The following is a 24,172-nucleotide window of genomic DNA, read 5'->3' as shown; positions in this document are numbered from 1 at the left end:
CTCGGGTTAAGAACTTTGCTTCAGGATGAGAACAGAAATCATGCTCCGGCAGCGTGGCGGCAGCGGGAGGCCCCATTAGCTAAAGTGGTGCTTCAGGTTAAGAACAGTTTCAGGTTAAGAACGGACCTCCAGAACAAATTAAGCACTTAACCCGAGGTACCACTGTACTGCAATTTCACAAGGGAATCCTTCCCGAACCATTTCAGCGCACTGTCATAGTAAGTTGCAGTGCTTTTCTTTCTAAAAAAATGTTTAGGGGTACTCTCATTTTGACTCAAGAAAATCACAATTTTATTGTTCAAATCGGGAAAAATAAATACAATAAATGGACAAAACTACAAAGATTCACAAAATGTTTAGGGGTATGCGTCCCCCGCGTCCCCCAGAAAAAAACCACTGGTAAGTTGTACCCACCGAAATTCCCTGGCCAAGATCTACGGAGCTACTATGTGGACACTAAGGGCTTAGCTGTGCCCAATGCGGTTTCATACTTTTCCTCCACTGATATGCCCAATGGCATATCAAAAGAATCCTTCCATTTAAAATGTGGCAATTGCCATGTGACATAGGGGGCGACTCTTGAAGAAACAGCAGCCCAAAGACCCCTTGGAGGGGGAGTACAGAACTGACTTGCATGGATCTTTGGATCCTGCCGTTCCTGCTCCACAGCTATAGAGGAGACCTCAACCTCATGCTCAAAAGTTGACCATTTCTGGGGTGAATGCTTAACAAATGAATTTGCTGATTCTTTATTTGGGCATTTCATATGGGGGAAAATGACAATAGGAAAAAGAAAACAGGAATATGTAAAATATCATCATAATTTAAAAAATTCCTTCCAGTAGCACCTTAGAGACCAACTAAGTTTGTTATTGGTATGAGCTTTCGTGTGCATGCACACTTATTCAGATACATGAAAGCTCATACCAATAACTTAGTTGGTCTCTAAGGTGCTACTGGAAGGAATTTTTTTATTTTGTTTCAACTACAGCAGACCAACATGGCTACCTACCTGTAACTATCATCATAATTGAGTAATAATCATAATCATAATCATAATCATAATCAATCATAATAATTTATTTATACCCCACCCATCTGGCTGGGCTTCCCACTCTAGGCAGCTTCCAAAGAAATATTAAAATACTGTAATACATCAAACATTAAAAGCTTCCCTAAACAGGACTGCCTTGAGATGTCTTCTAAAAGTCTGGTAGTTGTTCTTCTCTTTGACATCTGGTGGGAGGGCGTTCCACAGGGAGGGTGCCACTACCAAGAAGGCCCTCTGCCTGGTTCCCTGTAACTTGGCTTCTCGCAGTGAGGGAACCGCCGGAAGGCCCTCAGTGCTGGACCTCAGTGTCCAGGTAGAACGATGGGGGTGGAGACGCTCCTTCAGGTATAGTGGGCCGAAGCCGTTTAGGGCTTTAAAGGTCAGCACCATCACTTTGAATTGTGCTCGGAAATGTCCTGGGAGCCAATGTAGGTCTTTCAAGACCGGTGTTATGTGGTCTCGGCGGCTGCTCCCAGTCAGCAGTCTAGCTGCTGCGTTCTGGATTAGTTGTAGTTTCCGGGTCACCTTCAAAGGTAGCCCCACATAGAGCGCATTGCAGTAGTCCACACGGGAGATAACCAGAGCATGCACCACTCTGGCAAGGCAGTCTGCAGGCAGATAGGGTCTCAGCCTGCGTACCAGATGGAGCTGGTAAACAGCTGCTCTGGACACAGATTTGACCTGTGCCTCCATGGACAGCTGTGAGTCCAAAATGACTCCCAGGCTGCGCACCTGGTCCTTCAAGGGCACAGTTACCCCATTCAGGACCAGGGAATCCTCCACACCTGCCCGCCTCCTGTCCCCCCAAAACAGTACTTCTGTCTTGTCAGGATTCAACCTCAATCTGTTAGCCGCCATCCATCCTCCAACCGCCTCCAGGCACTCACACAGGACCTTCACCGCCTTCACTGGTTCTGATTTGAAAGAGAGGTAGAGCTGGGTATCATCCGCATACTGATGAACACCCAGCCCAAACCCCCTGATGATCTCTCCCAGCAGCTGCATGTAGATGTTAAAAAGCATAGGGGGAAGGACAGAACCCTGAGGCACCCCACAAGTGAGAGCCCAGGGGTCTGAACACTCATCCCCGCTACCACTTTCTGAACACGGCCCAGGAGGAAGGAGCGGAACCACTGTATGACAGTGCCCCCAGCTCCCAGCCCCTCAAGACGGTCCAGAAGGATGTTATGGTCGATGATATCAAACGCCGCTGAGAGATCCAGCAGAACTAGGAAACAGCTCTCACCTTTGTCCCTAGCCCGCCAGAGATCATCAACCAGTGCGACCAAGGCAGTTTCAGTCCCATGATGAGGCCTGAATCCCGACTGGAAGGGATCCAAATGGTCCGCTTCTTCCAGGCGTGCCTGGAGTTGTTCAGCAACCACTCGCTCAATCACTTTGCCCAAGAATGGAAGATTTGAGACTGGGCGATAGATGGCCATCGTGGCCGCATCTAAAGATAGTTTTTTTAAGAAGCGGTTTAATAACCGCCTCTTTCAGCAGGTCTGGGAAGGCTCCCTCATGGAGGGAAGCATTCACCACCCCATGAAGCCCATCTCCCAGCCCTTCCCGGCTTGCTTTTATAAGCCAGGATGGGCAAGGATCAAGGAGACAGGTGGTTGTTTTCACTCGTCCAAGCAGCCTGTCCACATCCTCAGAGGTAACAGATTAGAATAGATCCCATGCAACTTGACTAGACAAGACTCTAGCACTCTCCCACCCCGGCCCTGCTCCCACGGTGGCGTCTACCTCTTCCTGAATTTGAGCGATTTTATCTGCAAAAAACTTTGCAAAATCATTGCAGGAGGTCATGTGGCCCGTACTGGGCCCCGATGTAGCAGGTGGTTCCGCTAAATTGCGAACCACCTGAAAAAGGCTCCTGCTGCTGTTTTCTGCAGATGCAATAGAGGCGGTGAAGAAAGTCGCTACCGCCACTTGGTAGGCTTGACATTGAGCTCTAACCCGTGTCCAGTCAGCTTCAGAATGAGTTTTCCGCCACCAGCGCTCTAGCCGTCTCAAAGATTGTTTCATTGCCCTCAGATCCGTGGAAAACCACGGGGCTGTCCGGGCTCCATGCAATTGGAGAGGGCGCTTCGGAGCCAAACAGTCAATAGCCCTGGTTAACTCCACATTCCAGCGGGCCACTAGGGAATCAGCTGAAAGGCCATCAACATGGGATAAAGCATCCCCTACCACTCTCTGGAAACCATTTGGATCCATTAAGTGGCGGGGGCGGACCATCCAAATCGGTCCCACCTCCCTGCAGAGGGAAAGGGTCACAGAGAAGTCCAGTTGCACCAGGAGGTGATTTGACCATGGCACTTCTTTTGTTTCACTTTTACTTAATGTCAGATCTCCAACATCCATAGAGGTGAACACCAGGTCTAAGGCATGCCCGCGGCTATGGGTTGGGCCAGACTTATTCAGGGACAGCCCCATGGAGGCCATGCTTTCCACGAAGTCCCAAGCGGCCCCTTGTAAGGTTGTGTCGGCATGGATGTTAAAATCCCCTAGGACAACCAAACTAGGTGTCTCCAGGAGAACATCCGCCACGACCTGAAGCAGCTTGGGTAGGGAATCCTTGGTGTAGCGGGGAGGTCGGTACACCAATAGGAATCCTGTACTGCCCCTATTGCCCAACTTCCAGAACATGCACTCAAAGAACTGGGTCTTCCCACTAGGATGCCTGGTGCAAACTAATGACTTCCTAAAAATCACTGCAACCCCCCCTCCCCGCCCACAAGGCCTGGGTTGCTGTGCGTAAGAGAAACCTGGTGGACAAGCAGCGGCAAGGACAGGCCCATCTGCTTCATCAGCAGAGGCTTGACAACCATATGTCAGGAGTGTTCTGATGGTGTTTCCTGCTTGGCAGGGGGTTGGACTCGATGGCCCTTGTGGTCTCTTCCAACTCTATGATTCTATGATCCAACCAAGTCTCTGTTACACATGCCAGGTCAATCCTCCATCCATGATCAAGTCATGGATGGCAGTGGTCTTATAAATCATTGACCTGGCATTGCACAGCAGCACCTTCAGGTCATGTGGATATCCCTTGCTGAGTGAATATATGTTCCCTTTATTTGTGAAACAGTATAAATGATCTTTGCAGCAGATGCTTTTGAGCCATAGAAACAACTTTTTTTCACATTCATCTTTTCAAAAAATAAGATGGGGGAAAAGACTTTTTGCTTGATTTGTTTCTTAAAGGGAGAAAGGATACATCACATGTGTTACATTTAACTGATGTTACTGTAAAATACTTATTTGTTTGCATTTCTAATTGGAGAAGCACAGATGGCAGAGACGTCTGTTAAAATCATGCACTCTTTAAAATTTCTGATAATATTACAGCAAAGTGTAATCATTAAATAACTGTGCAGCTTGTATAAAGCCAGAGTTTAATTCACTGGAACCACATTTTTGCTTACTAGGTGGGAGAGAATCTTTATGTAATCTGGTTCATACTGACAATTAGGACAATGGCTCAAATACAGATTGGCAACAGAAATACTTACACACTATTGTCTGAAGACACAGTTGAACAGAGTTAGAAATCTCCGCTTGGAATCCTATTTTGACATTAAGTAGTGTAATAATAAATTAAGCTATGGCCTTAGAACGTTTTATCTATCAGTCATGGCAAGTCTTTGTGAGAATGGGTTAGTGTATGGGAGAGACACAAAGTGAAATTTGAACCAGAATTCTAATGGCCTAAAGCCATCCATTGCACCAGTCATGGACTGGAAGCATCTAAAAGTCTTTGCAAACATTTAATTCTGGGTGCACTTACCTGGAAGAAAGTCCCATGAAACTCAGTAACACTCACTTCTGATTAGGATTGCACTGCAAAACATATTTATGAATTAGAGACTTATTAATTAAGCTGTCCTAGAACTGGGATAAGGGACGCGGGTGGCACTGTGGGTTAAACGAGAGAGCTGGGCTTGCTGATCAGAAGGTTGGCGGTTTGAATCCCCGCGATGGGGTGAGCTCCCGTTGCTCGGTCCCTGCTCCTGCCAACCTAGCAGTTCGAAAGCACATCAAAGTGCAAGAAGATAAATAGGTACCGCTCCAGCAGGAAGGTAAACAGTGTTTCCGTGCTCTGCTCTGGTTCGCCAGAAGCGGCTTAGTCATGCTGGCCACATGACCCGGAAGCTGTACTCCGGCCCCCTCGGCCAATAAAGCGAGATGAGCACCTCAACTCCAGAGTCGGTCACGACTGGACCTAATGGTCAGGGGTCCCTTTACCTTTACCCTTTACCTAGAACTGGGATATGTACAGTTAGATCATATTTCAATGACTTGTGATCTGCCCTGTGATCTTTGAATGAAGGGCGGTATGCAGATTTTAAAAAGGAATGAATGAATAACATTTTCTTTATTAACTTTGTATACCTTTATCCAAAGATCTCAGGTTCGTTCACAGCATAAAAATACCTGATAACACCAGAGTTGTGCCTGGATAGCTCAGCAGGTTAGTGTGGTGCTGAAAATGCCAACGTTGCATGTTTGATCCCCTGCATACTCCTGCATTGCAGTGGGTTGGACTAGATGATCCTTGGGGTCCCTTCCAACTCCACAATTCTATGATTCCATGATACCAGATAAAAACACAAAATACATAATAAAAACAAGAAGAGTAACACAAACCAATACCCCACAAACAGATTTAAAAGGATGTAGGATGCTAATCAGCCTGCTTAAAGGCTGCTTAAAGACCTGCTTAAAGAATAATGTTTTTGTCTGGTGCCAGGCGAGCCTCCCTGGAGAGAGCATTCCACAATGAGGAGCCACAACAGAAAAGGCCCATTCTTCTGTTGCCACCCCCAGGACCTCTGGCAGAGGAGGCGCATGAAGAAAGGCCTCCAATGATGATTGCAGCGTCTGGGTCGGTTCATATGGGCAGAGGCAGTCCTCATATGAGGTACTGTGGTCCTGAGTCGCTTAAGACTTTATAGGTCAAAACCAGCACTTTGAATTGGGCCCAGAAACTAATTGGCAGCCAGTGCAGTTGGGCCAGGATCGGTGTCAAATGCTCATACCGTCTTGCTCTGGTGAGCAAGCTGGCAGCAGAATTCTGCACGAGCTGAAGTTTCCAAACTGCCTTCAGGGGCAGGAATCATGCCTTCCTTGCCCAACAGTAATCTGTTCCTTTGTCTGGCCTCTGTCTTGTGTTCTTGTAATACTTCAAGAGGTACTTAGACAGAGTTAAAACAAGGGCTTAGTTCTCACTGAGCTGGTGAAGATAGGAGCGTAGGAAGCTGCCCTATCCTATACTGTGTGTAGCCATTGGACCATCCAGCTCAGTATTGTTGATACTGTCAGCAACTTTCCATGGTATCAGGCAGGGAACGCTGCCTGCCTGACCTGAGGTCTTCTGCATCTGAACCATTTTAAGAAGGATGTTGACAAGCTGGAACGTGTGCAGAGGAGGGCAACCAAGATGATGGAAACCAAGCCTTATGAGGAACGGTTGAAGGAGCTGGGTATGTTTAGCTTGGAAAAGAGGAGACTGAGAGGAGATATGATAGCCATCTTCAAATATCTCAAGGGCTATCACAGCAATTCATAGAATCATAGAATTGTAGAGTTGGAAGGTACCCAAGGGTCATCTAGTCCAACCTTCTGCAATGCAGGAATCTCAGCGAAAGCATCCATGACAGATGGCCATCCAACCTCTGCTTAAAAACCTCCAAGGAAGGAGAGTCCACCACCTCCAGAGGGACACTGTTCCACTGGTTTAATTAAAGACCCAGTACATCTTACTTCAACCTAGGAACAGAAACTGTCATTGTGGCAATTAGGAGAGACTATTCAAGGGGCAGGGACCTGGGTGGCACTGCCGATCAGAAGGTCAGTGGTTCAAATCCCCGTGACGGGGTGAGCTCCCATTGCTCTGTCCCTGCTCCTGCCCACCTAGCAGTTCGAAAGCACGTCAAAGTGCAAGTAGATAAATAGGTACCACTACGGTGGGAAGGTAAACGGCGTTTCTGTGCGCTGCTCTGGTTCGCCAGAAGCGGCTTAGTCATGCTGGCCACATGACCCGGAAGCTGTACGCCGGCTCCCTCAGCCGATAAAGCGAGATGAGCGCCGCAACCCCAGAGTCGGTCATGACTGGACCTAATGGTCAGGGGTCCCTTTACCCCTTTACCTTTACCTATTCAAGGGGCAATGAAGAAGGTATTCCTTATTAATCCTCCTCCCATCATGTTAATGATAAGAAGAGGAAGTAGCAGTGGCCGGAAAGTAAAGTCTTTAGGAAATATGATTTATTTACACAACTCTGGCTTTTGCCTTTGTAACTAGCGGGGAGTTGAGGGAGGGGGGCCCATCCTATTTTCGTCTGGCACAGAGACACTTCCTTTGTTACCTTAATGGCCCATACTTGGAGGGCCAATACCTCACCAGGAAGCTAGCCTAGCTATTCCAGGAACTGAATCCGTGCTGGATCCAGGAATTAGAAAGGGGCTCAGGCATACAGCCTATCCCTCTACTAAACTCATAACACTATATATCAATAAATCAGAACTGAAAAACATAGAACAACAGAAAAAATAACAGGCTGCAATGATTTGACAACACTGACCAGAAGAAGATATGTAATCTTGTTCGGCCAAAGCTGCTAGGCAGAGGATCCCTCCGACAGCTGCCTTGTTAGATCTGACTCTGCCTAAATATATGGTACAGTGGTACCTCGGGTTAAGTATTTAATTCATTCCGGAGGTCTGTTCTTAACCTGAAACTGTTCTTAACCTGAAGCACCACTTTAGCTAATGGGGCCTCCCACTGCTGCCGCACGATTTCTGTTCTCATCCTGAAGCAAAGTTCTTAACCCGAGGTACTATTTCTGGGTTAGCGGAGTCTGTAACCTGAAGCGTCTATAACCTGAAGCATATGTAACCCAAGGTACCAGTGTACAGGAAAATGCACTGGAAATGTATTTGGAAACACTTGTTAAACCTGATGAAGTGAGTTCTGTTCTGGAAAGATTGCAGAGCTCAGCTTTTGCATTTTCACTCCTCTAGACCTGACCCTTTACGCGGTTTAAAGCAGCAATTGACAAAAAAGAGACACTTTGAAATAAATCACATCACTTCTAATAGGTTTGTGTGTGGAGTGGGCTTGGTTTAGTATTGAAAGAGTTACTTCAACAGCACTTTTTAGATATATAAAAACACACCCTGGTAATCTACTTGTCTATCCTAAAAATTTCATTTTTAAAATTCAGTGCAGCACTGAGTTTCATTAAATGTTTACGATTCTATTACATGATACATTTTTAGATAGCTGTAATAAAAGGGAGTTGATAAAACTTCATTATCTATAGTGTCAGAGGGAGAATAAAATCTAATATCTACAAAGTTTGTCCATAATATTTGTTGCAATAGTGCTTCAGGGGGAAGCCTTCCTCTAACTGCATTTAATGTCACAGAAAGAAACATCTTGGCCCTTTGAAGTTAACTGCAAAAAGAACGTGAGGAAACTTTACTAAACAGTCTGAACATCATTGTTCCATTAGCTGAATAGAGGTGGATAGCTGTTAGCCGTCCTGACAAATTGTCACAGAACAAGCTGCCATAGTAGTTAGATTTTTTTTTCTGTACTCAGCAAGCAGAAAGAATATTTTAAACAACCCTCAAAATTTAACAACACGGTGATAAGAAGGCTGAGCTTGTAAATGTTTTGGGGTTGTTGTTTTTTTGCAAAATAGAGTTTTGAAATAATACATCCTCAAGTGGCTTGTTTCTGATGCAGAGAGTAGGACTACAAGATTTCTGTGTTGCTGTCACCCTACCCCACTTTTTTTTTGGAACCAACATCCTCTGTTTATTTGCTTTTTTATATACAGAATCTAAAGCTCATGAAACGAGCATTGGTCAGGATAGCCATTCCATATGAAGCTGCTGATGCCACAGCCGGCTTGGGCCATCAGGAATCGCCCAGGAAAAAGAACCTTCTCAGAAGCTGCACCTGGACTGTGGAACAGTCTCCGCTTAAGGATCCAGCGGGCACTTTCAGTAACGTATTTCTGCTGAAATTCTTATAATATTTCTGTTCACCCAAGCATTTGTGGATTACTGATCATTAATAAACAGATCACTTCTGCAGTGTGATTTTTTTTTGTATATTTCAAACTGCTTTAATTGAATTTATGATATTGCTTTAATAGTGTTTAACTTTGTTGTACACCACTTTGCTATGCCATCGGACAAAAAGTTTCCTGCATTGCAGGGGGTTGGACTAGATGACCCTTGGAGTTCCTTCCAACTCTGCAATTCTATGATTCTATGTGAAAAGAAATATATAAATCTTTTTTTTTTAATTAAATAAGTAAATGGCCCAGAGTTTTTGTTGAACTTGATCTATGTCTGGACACAAAGGAAAACAAGGGTCTTCTAACTTCAGTTATCAAGGCAAAGCAACACACCTTAGGCAATTCACTCAAAGTTCAGCACATTTCCCATCAATGGGAAATTTGAGTACATTTTAAATCACTCCCAGTGAAATCAATGGAACATAAAAGTGTTTAATGTCAGCTGGAATTTGCCCAATCACTTTCACTATAGAAAATTATAGAATTTTGAAAGAGATCTATGCAGCAGCACATCCAAGAGAACCAAATCTTCCCTGTTCCAGATTATTTTTAAGCAGTCTTCATGATTACTTTAAAATCCTGCCCCCCCCCCCGATTAACCATACTTGTGTGTCTTAACCATACTTGTGTTGTTGATGTGCACACTAGCATAACTTCCCAACATTTGACATAGGAAAATCCTATTATAAGGTTGGGGGGCAGGAAGACCCCCCAAGAAATTAATAAAAGTTGGGATCTAGGTATTATTTGGAGTATTGAAGGGAAGATTCCAGGCCAGTGGAAAAATGCAGGCTAAGCTTCATTTCCAACCCAGGAAAGGAATAGAAGCATTAACATGACAAAAAGTGTTGATGGCTCCCATCAGAGAGGAATCCTTGGGCTGACAGGTGGCAGGGAAGGGGCAGACTGGGCTTGGAGGGGACATGCGGATTGCTTGGCGCAGGGGATTCCTGACTACCTTGGCTGCTGATGGGAGAGGCTACACTGGAGAGACCGGGGAGCATGGCAAGGTGTAGCATAAAAAGCCACAGCCTCCTCCGTGCCCTGAATTCACAATGGAAACATGACCTTGGGTGAGTGCCGGGAACCCCTGGAATCTCATGGAACTGCTTGGCAGAGATTGGGGTGGCCTGCAACACGACTGATTTCACAAGGTGATAGAAAGCAAACTATGGCAAATGATTCTTGGTGACATTCTGTTATTCCCAAGGGGGATTGTTTGGGGGGAAAAGATGTCTGCCCCCTTGTAAACACTGAATATGCAAGTGGTTTAAAGGGAAATTTGAGTTGGTGGAAATTTGAGTGTGCTACCCTCAGACTACTTCTTACGTTGTTTTTACATATATCTTTTTGAATGGATATTTTTAGGCAGGGTGTTTTTTTCCTTAATTCCCTTAAAAATCCACCTGGGAATGGGACCAGACAGATTTGTTCCATCCCCTCTGAAAGCTGTCATGGACCAGACTTTAATGGGCCCATCCTGCCCTACTCCCCCTCCATCTCTACACAGGCTGATACCTAAAACTATGATACATAAAACTAGTTGGCAGGGTTGCAAAAGGTCCCCCACACAATCCCTGGCATCCTCAGGTAAAGCTGGGAGGGACTCCTGCCTGGATCTCTGGAGAGAGCGCGCTGGTCAATGTGGAGAATCGCAACTCTAAGCCAAATAGTCGGTCTTACTAGAGGGCTGCTTCCTATCTTCCTATGACCCCTTTCTGCCAACATGATTTGGTTGGTGAATTCTGGAATTCCAACTGGAAATATTTCTTTTCAGGTCAGGTTAAGAAATATCTTGGACCTTTCTGGTGTATGAAAAGATTGAGAAAACTTACAACAGGATAAATATGGCTAGAGACACATTCCCCATAGGGCCAAATACGATGGAGGGAGTGGGCTGGGGAGATACATAAGTTATTCAAGCAATTCAGTGTTGGCCATGTATATTGACTGGGTTCTACAATTGTACAGCAACATTTAAAAATATGTGATGGCTTTCCAATTTCTTAATTTACCATTTTATTTATCTATGTATTTTATTTCTTAACTTTTTATTAAATAAAATTTCTTCAGGTTCTAAAGCTTGGGGGGGGGTCATAGTTTGTCAACAATATTCCTGCTTGAACCATCATGCTGGTGAAGTCGAGGGCAAGTCACGCCCAGCTATAAAGGTTGTCAGTTGTGACAACCAGTATAATTTGCAACATCAGAAATCGGCAGAGGGGATGAACAGACTGAGGGAGGAAGGGGCCAAAGAAAATGTGACTGCCTCATATCTCTAAAAACACCATGTCTGGGTTACAAGGATATGAACAAAATATATCAACGGAACAACTAAGATCAGAAAGCTGTTTTGGAAATAAAACAAAAAAATAAAATAAAAATAAAACAATGGGTGATTGGATATCATGCTTGGAACATTTGTATTCTAATAATAATTTCATGATTGTGTAAGATAGGTCTTGGAAATCCCAGAACACTGTTACAGAGTGAATCTTATTTTTTAACATAAAAGCAATTTATAGCAGAAACGCTCTACGACAAGAGGGTTTTTTTATATGTTGAGAATCATAGCTAAGCTTTAAAATACCAAAATCAATACATGGTGGATAGCCATCGGCAGCGCATACCATGTTGCCTAATGTGATTTCAGTAATATTGTTACCATGCAACAGGAGAAGATGGTGTGTCTGGATCAGATATGATAGCCACTTACATTCAGAAAGTGCAAACAGCTGTAAAGGATATGTCTCTAGTTGAAAACCTTTTGCAAATTGAGAATTTTAAGCTCCACAATGAAATTCTAATGATAATTCTGATATAGCTGCAATATCTGAAATTTATTTAAGCAAATCTATCATAGAATAACACTGTCCCACTAAGAACTAAAAAAATCTAGATTACTTTTTAATCTTAGCATTACTTTACTTCCTTAGTGGCAAATATATGCAATTCCATGGGCAAAAGCGTTGTTGTAAACCAAATATCAGCAATGGATATGAGAAAGTAGAGAAAACACAAATCATGTAAATTGCTTTCACCTTGAAATGGTAAATCTGAAAAAGACTAACAATCAGAATAGGGTGCCCTGAGTGAGGACGACTTGTGCAGGGAATCCAGCCTCCGGTGTGGCTTCTTTAAACGCAACTGCATGCATGGTGAACAAAGGTCCTAAGGATTTGCTCCTGCTCCACTCCACGCTTCCTTCACCCATTCAATATAGGAAAAAATATAGAAATGTTTATGGTTTTTTAAAATTAATTTTTAGACAGGATTGGCTGATGTTTGCAGACATAGTAGCCCCTCATGAGTGAATAGAGCCTGCCAAATTACAGACAAATACCAGTAGATCCAGAGTTCTTTGTACTGGCCACCTTTCATCTCCACCCCCCACCCCCAGGCAACCATTACTTTTTTCTTTTTTTCTTTTTTGGAAGAAAAGAATGAAAATTTAAGCCATGGTAGCTCTTTTCCTGCCACATTTCAGAAGGAGAGTTGTAGTGGCTTTCACAGTTTTGGGGTGGCTAAAGTATTCACTTACCGGTAATCTTTTTTTTAACCTATTAAAATAGTATACATGAAAGAGGTAGAACTAGGTAGGAAACCTGCCAAATTTCAGACAAATGGATCCAGCGGTTTTTGTTTTTTTTGTCTTAGGTACCTTTAATGTTGATTTGGGGAAAACAAAAACTGATTTACTTTCTTTCCTGTGGTTTTGTGGGAATAAAAAGAGGGGGGCAGTAGAAGCATAAAGAGAGGAGAAAATTTTGAAAAAAACATCTGTGCATGTTTCACCTGTTGTTTAATAACGCTTACTGCCAGGACGGTGACAATGCCTCCCCTGGATCCGGCTGGAGGCGAGGGGTTTCCTGGGCTTGGGGAAACCCTTTTTGGCTTCACCCAGGAAGTGGATTGCGGCTCGCTTGCCTATTTGGCAGATCAGACTGAGCCCACAGGCTTCGCTCCAGTCCTCCCCATGGGTTTTTAATTCTGGGACCTAGTCCACCTAGCCCAGGGGGGCTATGAGTAATTATTTTTTTAAGGGGCAGTAGGACAAATAGGTTTGGGAACTTCTGATCTAACTGAAGAGTAATAACTAAATAAGCAACTGAAGTTTAAACAGAAGCTGCGTGTTTACTACCTTCTTAGAAGCCTGTAACATCCACAAGTTTCAGTTTAATTATTAGTTAACTGTTTACTAAAAGAACTTTATCTCCTGACAAATCATTTTGTTATACCAACTTAGTTCTGCAAAATAAATCCTTATTTGTTCACCTTTCCGGAGTCTCCAAGTTCCAAAGTTTTACATCATGCAAAAACCGTAAGATAATCCACGGTGGTTATAGTGTATGTAGGGTCTATGGAGGGGGGTTTGCCACATTTTGGTGGTAGCAGTGGGATCCGCTTCAATGCTTACAGCTCCAACAGTTATGCCAAGTGACAAGACGGTTCATTGACTGAATTCCAAGTTTTCTAGCCACACTGTTGCAAACTTTCTTCCTATTACAGTCGTACCTCGGGTTAAGTACTTAATTCGTTCCGGAGGTCCGTACTTAACCCGAAACGGTTCTTAACCTGAAGCACCACTTTAGCTAATGGGGCCTCCCGCTGCTGCCGTGCCACCAGAGCACGATTTCTGTTCTCAACCTGAAGCAAAATTCTTAACCTGAAGCACTATTTCTGGGTTAGCGGAGTATGTAACCTGAAGCGTATGTAACCTGAGGTACCACTGTATATAGAACAAACTTTGACAAACCTAAACAGACTAAACTCAGATTATCACACAGGCAGTACAGTACAGCCTTAAATACTTCCAACCGTGGTCTTCCATTGTACTAGAGGTGAGTGGTTTTCTCCAGAAGTTTTTTAAGGCCTGGTGATGACAGAACTTTTCCAGCCTTATAATCTATGAAGTATTAAGAGCAAGTTTAATATGCAAGCTCATAACAAATATGCAAGCTCCTAACAAAAGATATGAACCACTCCTCCATCTAGTGTCACACTAAATGAATCCAATGCTTCACTATGAAAATTAAAATGCAGATTTAAAAGGTTGTGGTTCAGTATTTTTAATAGCTATTTAATAATTTATTTATTTATTAACCAGAGCTGAGGGCAATGAAAGGAGCTGAGAAACGGCTTGAACACAAGTGGAGGAAAACTAGTGAGTGGTCATTATTGAGCCTTCTCAATGACAGTTGCTGTTTCCGTGGTCTCCTCGCTGTGTCATCCGGTGGAGCTTTTTCAGGTATATGGGGCCTTTTAAAGTCTGGCCTGAAGGAGGAGGTTGAACCAATGGTGTCCTTCTGTGACATTTTGAGGATAACATCACTTGCACCCACAGGTACCTTGATTCTGCTCTTGCAGCATAATCTCAAGAGGTATATAGAGTCTAGTACTGGTTTTTGGATAAATTTTGGTTGGTGTGGACGTGGACAAGGCACTTGGATTCATGCGGCTGACTGTGTGTGCTCCTGAGACTCTTGTCCCTCATGGCCGATTAAAAATAAGAATATACATTATTGCAAGAATCAAACGCAACATAACATCAATGCAACCTTTATTATTTCCCCAAGAAAACTTGGCTCCTGGTCATTGTGAAGTATAAAAATTAACAACACGTTTTATTAAAATGCAGCACTTTTTTGCAGTTAAGCGGAATACCCTCCAATAAGTGGATTTCTGATGATTAACTTTTCAAACAGTCTGCTCATATTGACTGATCATGTGCAGAGAACTCTGTCTGTACCAGGGCTTCCTCATTCTCTTGTATGCTGTGGGAAATTCCCATACAATTATAGGAAACTTTCTTCTCTCTTAAGACAAAAATGTGGTGATTGGAAAGATAAAAATAACCTTTCGATACTAGCGTCTCTCTCTGTATATCTGTCTATCTAAATGAAATACATACATTTCCAAGCTGCCAACGGTTTCAATGAAAATAATGATTTATAGTAATAGAAAACAATTATTGCATTGTATAGCATCAACTTAAAAATTAATAAGACAGGCTCAGCAAATATTAAGGAGGCTCATTATTGTCTTTATAGGTATTTTTATTGATACTGCTGCATATAAACATGAAAATGGAATACTTTATAAGGAGTATATAATGTGGGGGTGGGAGAGATTAATGTACAGATTATTAAGGCCTATATAGTTTTACATTGTCTAGTACAGAGAATAAAGTGCAGCCACTGTGGGAATGCATCCAGCCCTGTTTCAGCACCCAAACTGCTGCAGAAGGTGGACTGAAGGAAGTTTAGAGCAGGGAGGAGAGCCTGTAATGTAATCCAAATGCTATTGAACTTCAGCTTCCATCAACTTCAGCCAGCATGGCCAACAGTTTAGGGATGATGTGACCGGGGTAGTAATATGGCACCACGAATGAAGACAAAATTTGGTGCCCCCCTAAGTATTTCTTATTTTCACAATAATTCTTTTTGGTATAGTTGCTTTTTTATGGAACTTCAGCTGTGCACCTTGTGTGGAGAAACCACCCGCACCACCCTAAATCCTATGCTGATATGAGTGGCAGTCCCAACACTGATCTAGATAAAACACACCCTTCAAACATTTCTGGAATTGAGTTGCCAGCTACTCAAGCATTCACAGGGGATATTTGTGACTAGATATTAGTTGTTACGGTCATCAGGCTTTAGGAGCAGCCTGAAAACTTCAAGGAGGTTGGAAATTTCAACCATTTTTTCAATCTAGGTTTTACAGTCCCTTGGACCCATCCATTCACGCCTTTGTTAAGATGCTATCTGCCAAGAAGATTTTAAGCAGACCTCACCACTCATTGTCGTGTTCAGGACAGCTCTGTGCAGTTGTGACCCTAAAATATGTTCTTTCTACCACCATTCCTGCCACAGAGTAGGTTCTTATATTAGCATACATTTGGTCATATTTATTCTGAAGTTCTTTCTGACTTTATTCCAGCTGTCTCCTCTTGTGTTTCATTACATAGATTCTCTAGAGAATGTGGGACTGCATGTGGGGAAGGGCCACGGCTCCGAGGGTGAGCATCTGCCTTGTAAGCCAAAGGTCCCGGGTTCAAGCCCCAGCATCTCCAGGTAGAATTAGAAAGACCTGCGTGAAATGCTGGAGTCCGTGTAGACAATACTGAGCAAGATGGTCTGACTCCGTAGAAGGCAGCTTCCTATGAGCTTCAGGCAACACCTTGACCCAGTTAAGGCCAGATCTACATATGTGGCAGAATATGTTATAAACTAGTGAAGTGGATGGTGCCAGTTTCAGGGGAGAGTTGAAAGGTTCTAGCACAATTAGTACCTTCCTCAGTGGTTTCCTACTTGCAGACAGTTTTTTTTTAGAAAAACAAAAACAAAGGAACATAGAGCAGCATTCAAAAACTGCATAGGTGTTCCTTGACAGACACGTCTGTGGAGAAAGTGCTATGTGATGATAGAAAGCATGAAAGCCATGATGATGTATGATCCACCATTAATGTCAAATATTTAATGTTGTTGCATGTCAGCTATCAAATACTGCCAAGTATCAACACTCAAATATCAAATATTGAAATGCAGTGTACTTGCACGTCAAAAGTTTAATAAACAAGAGAGCACTCAGAAAATACCTGGATAATATTTGACACTGACGTTCACAAATGAGAATTTCCAGAACAATTTCTGAGAGCATTTCGGTTTTAAAAAGCACTGTATGTGTGTGTCTTTTATGTATTTATATTCATATTCTATCTCATTTCAAATATTCTAAGTAGTTACATTAATTTACTTATCTCATTTGCATCCTGAGCCTAATTATACTTAATTTAAAGTAAGTCCCCTTGACGTCAGAAGGACATCCTTCCAAATAAGAATATTTAGGCTTGTAGCTTTGGCATTAGTCCTGCGAGGAAGGCCTCTACAGTTTTCTTTTTCTAGACCTGTGTCCAAGGCAAGTTTTGTGATGGCCTATCACAAAATGCAGGTGGCGCTGTGGGTTAAACCACAGAGCCTAGGGCTTGCCGATCAGAAGGTCGGTGGTTCGAATCCCCGCGACGGGGTGAGCTCCCATTGCTCTGTCCCTGCTCCTGCCCACCTAGCAGTTCAAAAGCACGTCAAAGTGCAAGTAGATTAAATAGGTACCGCTCCAGTGGGAAGGTAAACGGCGTTTCTGTGCGCTGCTCTGGTTCACCAGAAGCGGCTTAGTCATGCTGGCCACATGACCCGGACAAACGCTGGCTCCCTCGGCCAATAAAGCGAAATGAGCACCGCAACCCCAGAGTCGTCCGCGACTGGACCTAATGGTCAGGGGTACCTTTACCACCCAATTACAGTTATCTTAGCTGATCCAAATCCTGAGTTGGGGGATCAATAGTTCTGAAGTAACATAATCTGAAGTAACATAATTTGTTTTAAAATGATTTACATGTCATAGGACGTACAAACTTAGAAGATGTTGTTCCTACACATGGCTCTTCTCCTTACTCTGCTAAGTTAGGCTGAGGCACTGACTGACCCAGGAGCACACAGTGAGCGTCCTGGCAGAGGGGGATTTGAATCCTGGTCTCCCAGGTCATAGTTCAACACTCTAGTGTACTGTTGATTGTGTATTTTTAAAAATTCACTGTAATGTTTCTTGTCAGCTGCCTTGGAAGGACTTGTAAACAGGATATAATGGTAATGAAAAATAATAATAAATAAGAAGAGGCATAATCTCCTAAGTAAGATGAATGGAAGAAAGCTTTTTAAAACTGGTGCTTGCCCTCTGCAATTTTTAAAAATACTTGGATTAATAGTATTTTTCAATAAAGAACTGGAGGCCAAATTAATCTAACAAATTAAAATTGATTAATCTAACCAAGATACTCAATTAAATGTTTTAGGCCTAATGAGAATTCCTGTTTCCCAGCAAAGGCAGCTGCTGAAATCCTATGCACATTTTCCCAGGAGTAAGCCCAATTTAACACAAAGGGGCTGATTTCTGAGGAGACATGCTCTGACGACTGATGCACAGCAACTACAAATGCACCCATTTTCCCCATTTTTATTGCCAGTTGCCACTTGAACAGCAGAAGTACTAAAAGGAGGGTGCCTCTGAGATTGAGCAGCGTAGTGCAGTGGTTGGAGCGCTGGACTAGGAAGCTGGGAGACCAGGGCTTGAATCCCTGCTCTGCTGTGAAACTCACTGGGCTACCTTGCCAGTCACTGCCTTTCAGCCCAACCTACCTCACAGGGTTGTTGTGGGGATTTAATGAGGAGGTGAAAAACTATGTATACCAACTTGAACTCCTTGGAGGAAAAGGTGGGATATAAATGCATAAAATAAAAAAATAAAATACCCCCCATCATGAGATGCTGGGTTTTCCATGCAGCACACACACAACCAACAAATATGCACGCAATTTGCTTGTTTCTTTCTTTGTTTACTGCCTAGAATCAGCTGGAGGGGGGGGAACCTTGCTCAAAAATAGGAGGCACCTGTCTCCGTAGCCCTGCGCTTAGCAGGAAGGAAGCAAAACACCCCCCAACTTTTATCCCTTCGCCGGGCTGCTCTTGCTTTCCTCCTGGAGGGAGGTGGGGAAGAAGCGAGAGAGACGGAGGCCGCCCTCTTCCCGGCGCTCCGGCCGAGGAGGCTCCGTGATCTGCGCCGGAGGAGCAGCCTGGCCCAGGCGCGGGCGGCGCGCGCGGCAGCTGAGCCCTTGTCCTGCAATCGATTGCCGAGTCTGCTGAGCGGCTCCGCGGAGCGCCCGGCGACGCGCCCGCCAGACCTCGCGCTCCCGCTCCCCGCCGCCGCCTCCTCCCTCGCCGGCGCCTGGCCAGAGATGTGCGCCGGGAGGATGTGTGCGCCTGTGCGCGCCTGAGCTCCCGGGATCGGTTTCTCGGGGTTTGACCAGCTGTCCCAGGCTAACCCTGCTCTCTGAAGATGGAGGAAGTAAAAAAAAAACACCATGCAGGATTACCCTTAGCTACAGATCCACTGCCTTAGTTTCCATAACCAACTGCGGCGCGCAAACATACGAGCGTTACGCGCAGGAGGAGAGGAGAAAAGAAAAGGAGGGAGGGAGGGGGGCTTAAAGAAGCTCATTAACAAAACAAACAAACAAGGGTGATGGAACTGATTTGCAACATGCTCTGCTGCTGAGGTAAACCTTTGCTGGGGGTGCTTATTTTGGTTGGAGGGGGGGGCAAGAGCAGCTCTGCAAAATCTGTGTGCAAAACGCGACCTCTGTCTTCTGTGCATCTTGTGTGTGTTTGTGTGTGTCTGTGTTTGGCAAAGGCGAGGGGGAGCGGGCCGGAAAGGGGAGGAAGGTCTGTCAGAGCAACGCGTAATAATGGAGCATCTCCGGAGCCCCGGGAGTCAAATGACTTGTTGCTGTTTTTACCCGCTCCCCCCCCCCGCAAATATTTATAATGGTGCAGGAAGGCGAAGAGGACTGTATGATGATGATTTTTCAAAACATTCTTCTTCAGCGTAGATCGAGCGATTCAAGAGACCAAAAAGGCAATATCTATTAAAGCATAAGTCAGGGTTGTTTTTTTTTTTTAAAAAGCAAGGAATCTGCTTTCTTGGGTGCTCAATTGATTAGTCAGTCCTGCCCCCCCCCCGCCCTCATTCTTTGAAACTGACAGGGGCTTGTCACCGTTTGCAACTGTCTCCCATGCAAGATGCATGCAAGGAAACCCACGATTAAAGATTTCTCTGAACGCAAACGCAGGGTTTTTATGGCATGGCACACATTGCATTTGAAAACGCAGGGCTTAAATTACTTTGACAGGTTCTGCTATGGACTCGGGAAGGAGCACAGAGAGAGAGAAAGATGAAATTAAGATCTCTTTATTTCGCCCAGGGCCAAAAAACAGTTCTTGTGAAGCTGGCCTTGGTTTCTTGCTGCTTGGTTCCCTTTCCCTTTTAAAACTCCCTGATCCACGCCTTCCAAGCACCCCCTTTCTTTTCCTCCAAGATCCCCCCCCCCCGATTCTTAAGGAACCGGTGGATCAAGTTTTCTCTCGTCTAGTTAATCGCATTGCTTGTCGCTTTGGCTGACCTCTCTCTCTCTCCTTTTTGTTCTTCATCTTTCCTGAAAGTACGTGCCATTCCAACAAGACCATCCTGGGGAAGGGGGAGGAAAAAAGGTGGGTGGGGAGGACGGAGAGGGAGAGAGAGAGACGCTCCTTTCTCCTTTCTCCTGCTTTGTTTCCCCACCGATCCATTTGCTCTGAATGTGACCTACCTGTAAGTTTTCTTCCTCTTCCCTTGAACTCTGGAGGCGGGGAGGCGAGAGGGAGGGGGAAGAAGAAGAGGAGGAGGAGAAGGGGCTGGATTATTTCGAAACGCTTCCCCATCTTGCCTATACCTCCAGTGCACCATAATCCCCTCTGTCTCTTCGCTCTTGGCAGGGAGGAGGGGTTAGAAGCTGCCACCAGAAGCCAGAAATGGTGAACAAACTTTTATTTTAATCATAGAACTTTTTCTCTCTCTTCTCCCCCACCCCACCCTGTATATTTCCTTTCCTTTCTTCCCATCTCATTGCCTGGGATAGTATCTCACCACCCCACCAAAAGCTTGTTGTTTTCAGACAACTCCCCCCCCCCCCCTTGTTACCAGGTGTGTTACCTGCAGGAAAGGGAAGATAAGGTAATTTTGAAGAGGCAGGAGGGCACGGCTCTTCTGTTCAAGCATTTAGAGCTGGTGTGTTATGTTTATTATTATCATTATTATTAAAGCCATGTAGGCAAGCATCAGTTGGATGGCAGCTTCGCCTGTTGAAATGTAAGCGTTATGTATACTGAGTGTCTTAGGAATTTGATCTGCAGTTTGCAGAGTGGGGGAAGAAGGCAGAGAAAAGTGTATATCTTATTTATTTATTTAAAAAAAAGAGGGGGATGAGGTGAAGGGAAGTGGTTTAGGAGACAAGAAATGAAGCTGCCTGTTTTCCAGTAAGTAATGGAGAAATTCCAGGAGCTGGGTCTAAATATACTTGGCGATCAATACAGAAATGGCTCATTGTGAATAATTTAACTGCTTGGTGTAGCAAGAGTTTTGAAACTAAAGGCAAAAGGGAGCTGGGGACTGAGAGGAAAAATTGAAACTCTTCTTTTGCCATTATTTCCACACACACCCTTCATTTTAAAGTTTCCTCTTAAAATGATATGGTGATGATGACCAACCTTTTCATTTCATTTTATTTTTAATCAAGTCTTGAGCTAGTGGGAGTCATCTAATACAGTGACTTAGGTTTCTGGAAAGTAATAGCTTGTTCTCTGCTAGTAAAGTGCTTCAAGAAACTTTTTGAGATTACTACAGTATAGAGCATGTGGTCCGAAAGTATTTTGGAAGGGGCTCCAGGGTTGGCTAGAATAGATAAGTTAGAATGAACTGGACCCTGGGTGAAATAGTTGCTGCAACTCTGCTTTTAAAAAGTATGGACTCACCTACTTGTTCTGAAGCCGAGGACACCACGGAACAACTGCGGTGCAGGAAACCTTGCGGTGCCGGCATCCCACAAGACGTTCAGCTCAGTATCCCAAAGTTCTCACTTGGCAGTTAAGCCCCCTGAGTTCAGTCAGACTTACTAGCAAGTACACTGTGGACTGAAGAATAGGAGGCTGTTTACTGATAAAGCATTGGCATCTTCGTTGAAATACACCCGACACAAACAGGACTTCTTTAGAAACAGGGAAACGGTGATTCAGGTGTGTGTCTGTTTCCCTCCCACTTTCTTTCTTCTGCACAGGGTTGTTTCTGGCATTTAAAGTTTTCTACCTGCCTCAACACTTGGATGCCTGCAGGAAGATCCTAGGCAGAGACACTTGTGCTGCTCATACACTGATTAAATTGATAACAGCAGCAGCAAGAGAAAATGGGCAAATGGCTTAGGAGCCCAGATGTTTAATAACTGACAGAGCGAGGGCAACTTTGACAGTGTACTTTTTGCCTTGCAGCACTGCACTTTGACTATGGAAGCAGAGGCTACTGATGGATACATGCCATGTAAGTATTGCTTTTATTTTCTTTCGTGCCTTTTGCCACTTAGGGGCCACAATGTTCTTTGTCTTCTTATTGAATTCATTATTTTAAGGCAGCATGGGCTGGGTCACTCTTAATACTAAATACGCTATTGGGCACTTCAGTGTAACTGCATATATGCTTTGGATCTGTGCATTGAAGGGAAACAGGGTGGACTGTAACTTTTTCATGTGTGTACTCCATATGTTTTTAATGCTTCCCTGTGGGATGACATATTCTGCTTTTAAAATTATACGTACTATGCAAAGTCAAGTAACTGAGTATGACATGAAAAGGGGTGTGCGTACAGAGTGATATCTGTCCCAGAGCAGCAGCTAATATATTTTGCCGCAGAAAATGACCCTGCCTAAGCTGTGGAAGAATCTAATCAGGCTGGGAACTGAGTTTTCAAATATAATCTCCCCTCCCTTTCGCAAGCACATGTTCTTACTTGAACACAAATGTCAATTTTCCTCTGTGAAACTGATAGAAGGTTTTCTTCTATGGAATAGGTGACAATGAACTTTCGCCCGAAAGGGATCACTCCAATATGGCAATTGACCTCACCTCAAGCACACCCAATGGGCAGCATACCTCACCAAGTCACATGACAAGCAGTAAGTCACCTTTCATACAGCTTTTGCCTAGCAGGTTTATCAATCTTGTTCGATCTATGTAGTTTGCAAATGCAAGAAGAGAGGACAGGACAGATTTGTTGTAGTTCATGCTAATGTCTTGTCTAAATCTGAGCTTGATTGCCAGTCTCAGTTATCCCGGGGGGCGGGGGGGGGGAGCTAGTACTTTTCTGAACCAGGTAGGAAAAACCGAGGCTTTGCTAGTTTCTTTTGTGATCGAAACAGTATTTAGGCATGATTCCAAAGCAAAGGCAAAATGAAGACAAAGAGCCAAGAATATTCTAAAGCTATATTCAGTGAGCTGAATGACTGAAGGCTTGACAAACCCCCAACCCTATTCTCTGTGGCTGTTCTGTCTTCCTCTCACTGCCTCTGAATTGGTATTATTTGTAATAGCTTTCTAATTGTTAAACCACTTTAAACTTTTTAACTTAGACTCTTGCTTCATACACACTATGCCTTTAAAGCACATTGGAAGCACATTTCCCTCTGCCCTCAAAGAATTCTGGGCGCTGTAGTTTAGTAAGAGCTGCTGGGAATTGTAATTCTCTGAGGGGTAAACAGCAGTGCCCATAATTCTTTGAGGGAAATAATGTGTTTCAAGACTGCTTTAAGTTTGCGAACACTCCATACCTTTAGAGTATTAAATATCCACTGGATGTAATTGCATGAGATGATTTTATTTTTTTAAGGATTGTGGGTTGCTTTTGATGTTGATTGGAATGTCTTAATGGACCTCTAAAACTGAGAAACTTGAATTTACAACTTTGTTTTCCATCTGCCCACTCTTACTGTGCATTTGCTTGGGGATTCCTGCAAAGTGGATTTTTATTTTTTGCAAATAATGCTCTGCTAGGAAGGTGAAGCTTTAAGAATGAACTTGTTGCAATAATAAAGTATGATCTTCATATCACCCCTGGCTGAGAGGAAGGTGTTACACTCAGGCTTTTCTCCTGTCCTCTGGGAGGTTATGAGTAAAACACAGGTTTTATGAGCCTTTTAAATTGAGAGTTACTATGAAATATCCAATTATTATATATACGTTGCAAAAGTATACGATTGCTAGTACTCTGAACTGAACTTTATATGCTGGCTTCTCATAATTCAGACATTTAGACATTTCCAAACCTGTGGAATTGGAGTTCAGATATGCATTTTATTGAGCTATGAAACTTTACTGCTCACTTCCTTCATTTTTTTCTTTCTTTTTTTATCAGTGATGAGAAAGAAAACTCCTGTTATATTATGTCAACAGGAATGCTTGCCCAAATTAGGCTGCAGTTCAGTGAACACTTACTTGGGAGTAAGCTTCACTGAACTCAGTGAGACTAGCTTCTGAGTAGGCATGCAGAAGAGAAGAATACACTTTTAATTGTTGGGTGAAAATGAACATATTGAAATCGGGCAGTTGCTCTT

At 43.8% G+C, this 24,172-nt stretch overlaps 1 protein-coding gene across 8 annotated transcripts in view; it reads left to right on the top strand.

The window, feature by feature from the left end:
* Positions 1 to 18,991: 18,991 nt before the first annotated feature.
* IKZF2 (IKAROS family zinc finger 2) overlaps positions 18,992 to 24,172 on the top strand; it is a 99,348-nt gene continuing 94,167 nt past the window's right edge. For 3 of the 8 annotated variants that reach the window (XM_083630610.1, XM_083630608.1, XM_083630604.1), the window contains exons 1-3: positions 18,992 to 19,257; positions 22,058 to 22,106; positions 22,634 to 22,738. In XM_083630610.1, coding sequence (XP_083486736.1) covers positions 22,073 to 22,106; positions 22,634 to 22,738 — 139 coding nt within the window. In that variant the 5' untranslated portion in view covers positions 18,992 to 19,257; positions 22,058 to 22,072. The other 5 variants (XM_083630609.1, XM_083630606.1, XM_083630607.1 and 2 more) reach the window with 3 other exon arrangements.

The sequence above is a fragment of the Podarcis filfolensis genome, assembly GCF_964270895.1.
Source record: "Podarcis filfolensis genome assembly, chromosome: 1".
NCBI lineage: Eukaryota > Metazoa > Chordata > Lepidosauria > Squamata > Lacertidae > Podarcis > Podarcis filfolensis.
This window is presented reverse-complemented; position numbering and strand designations above follow the sequence as displayed.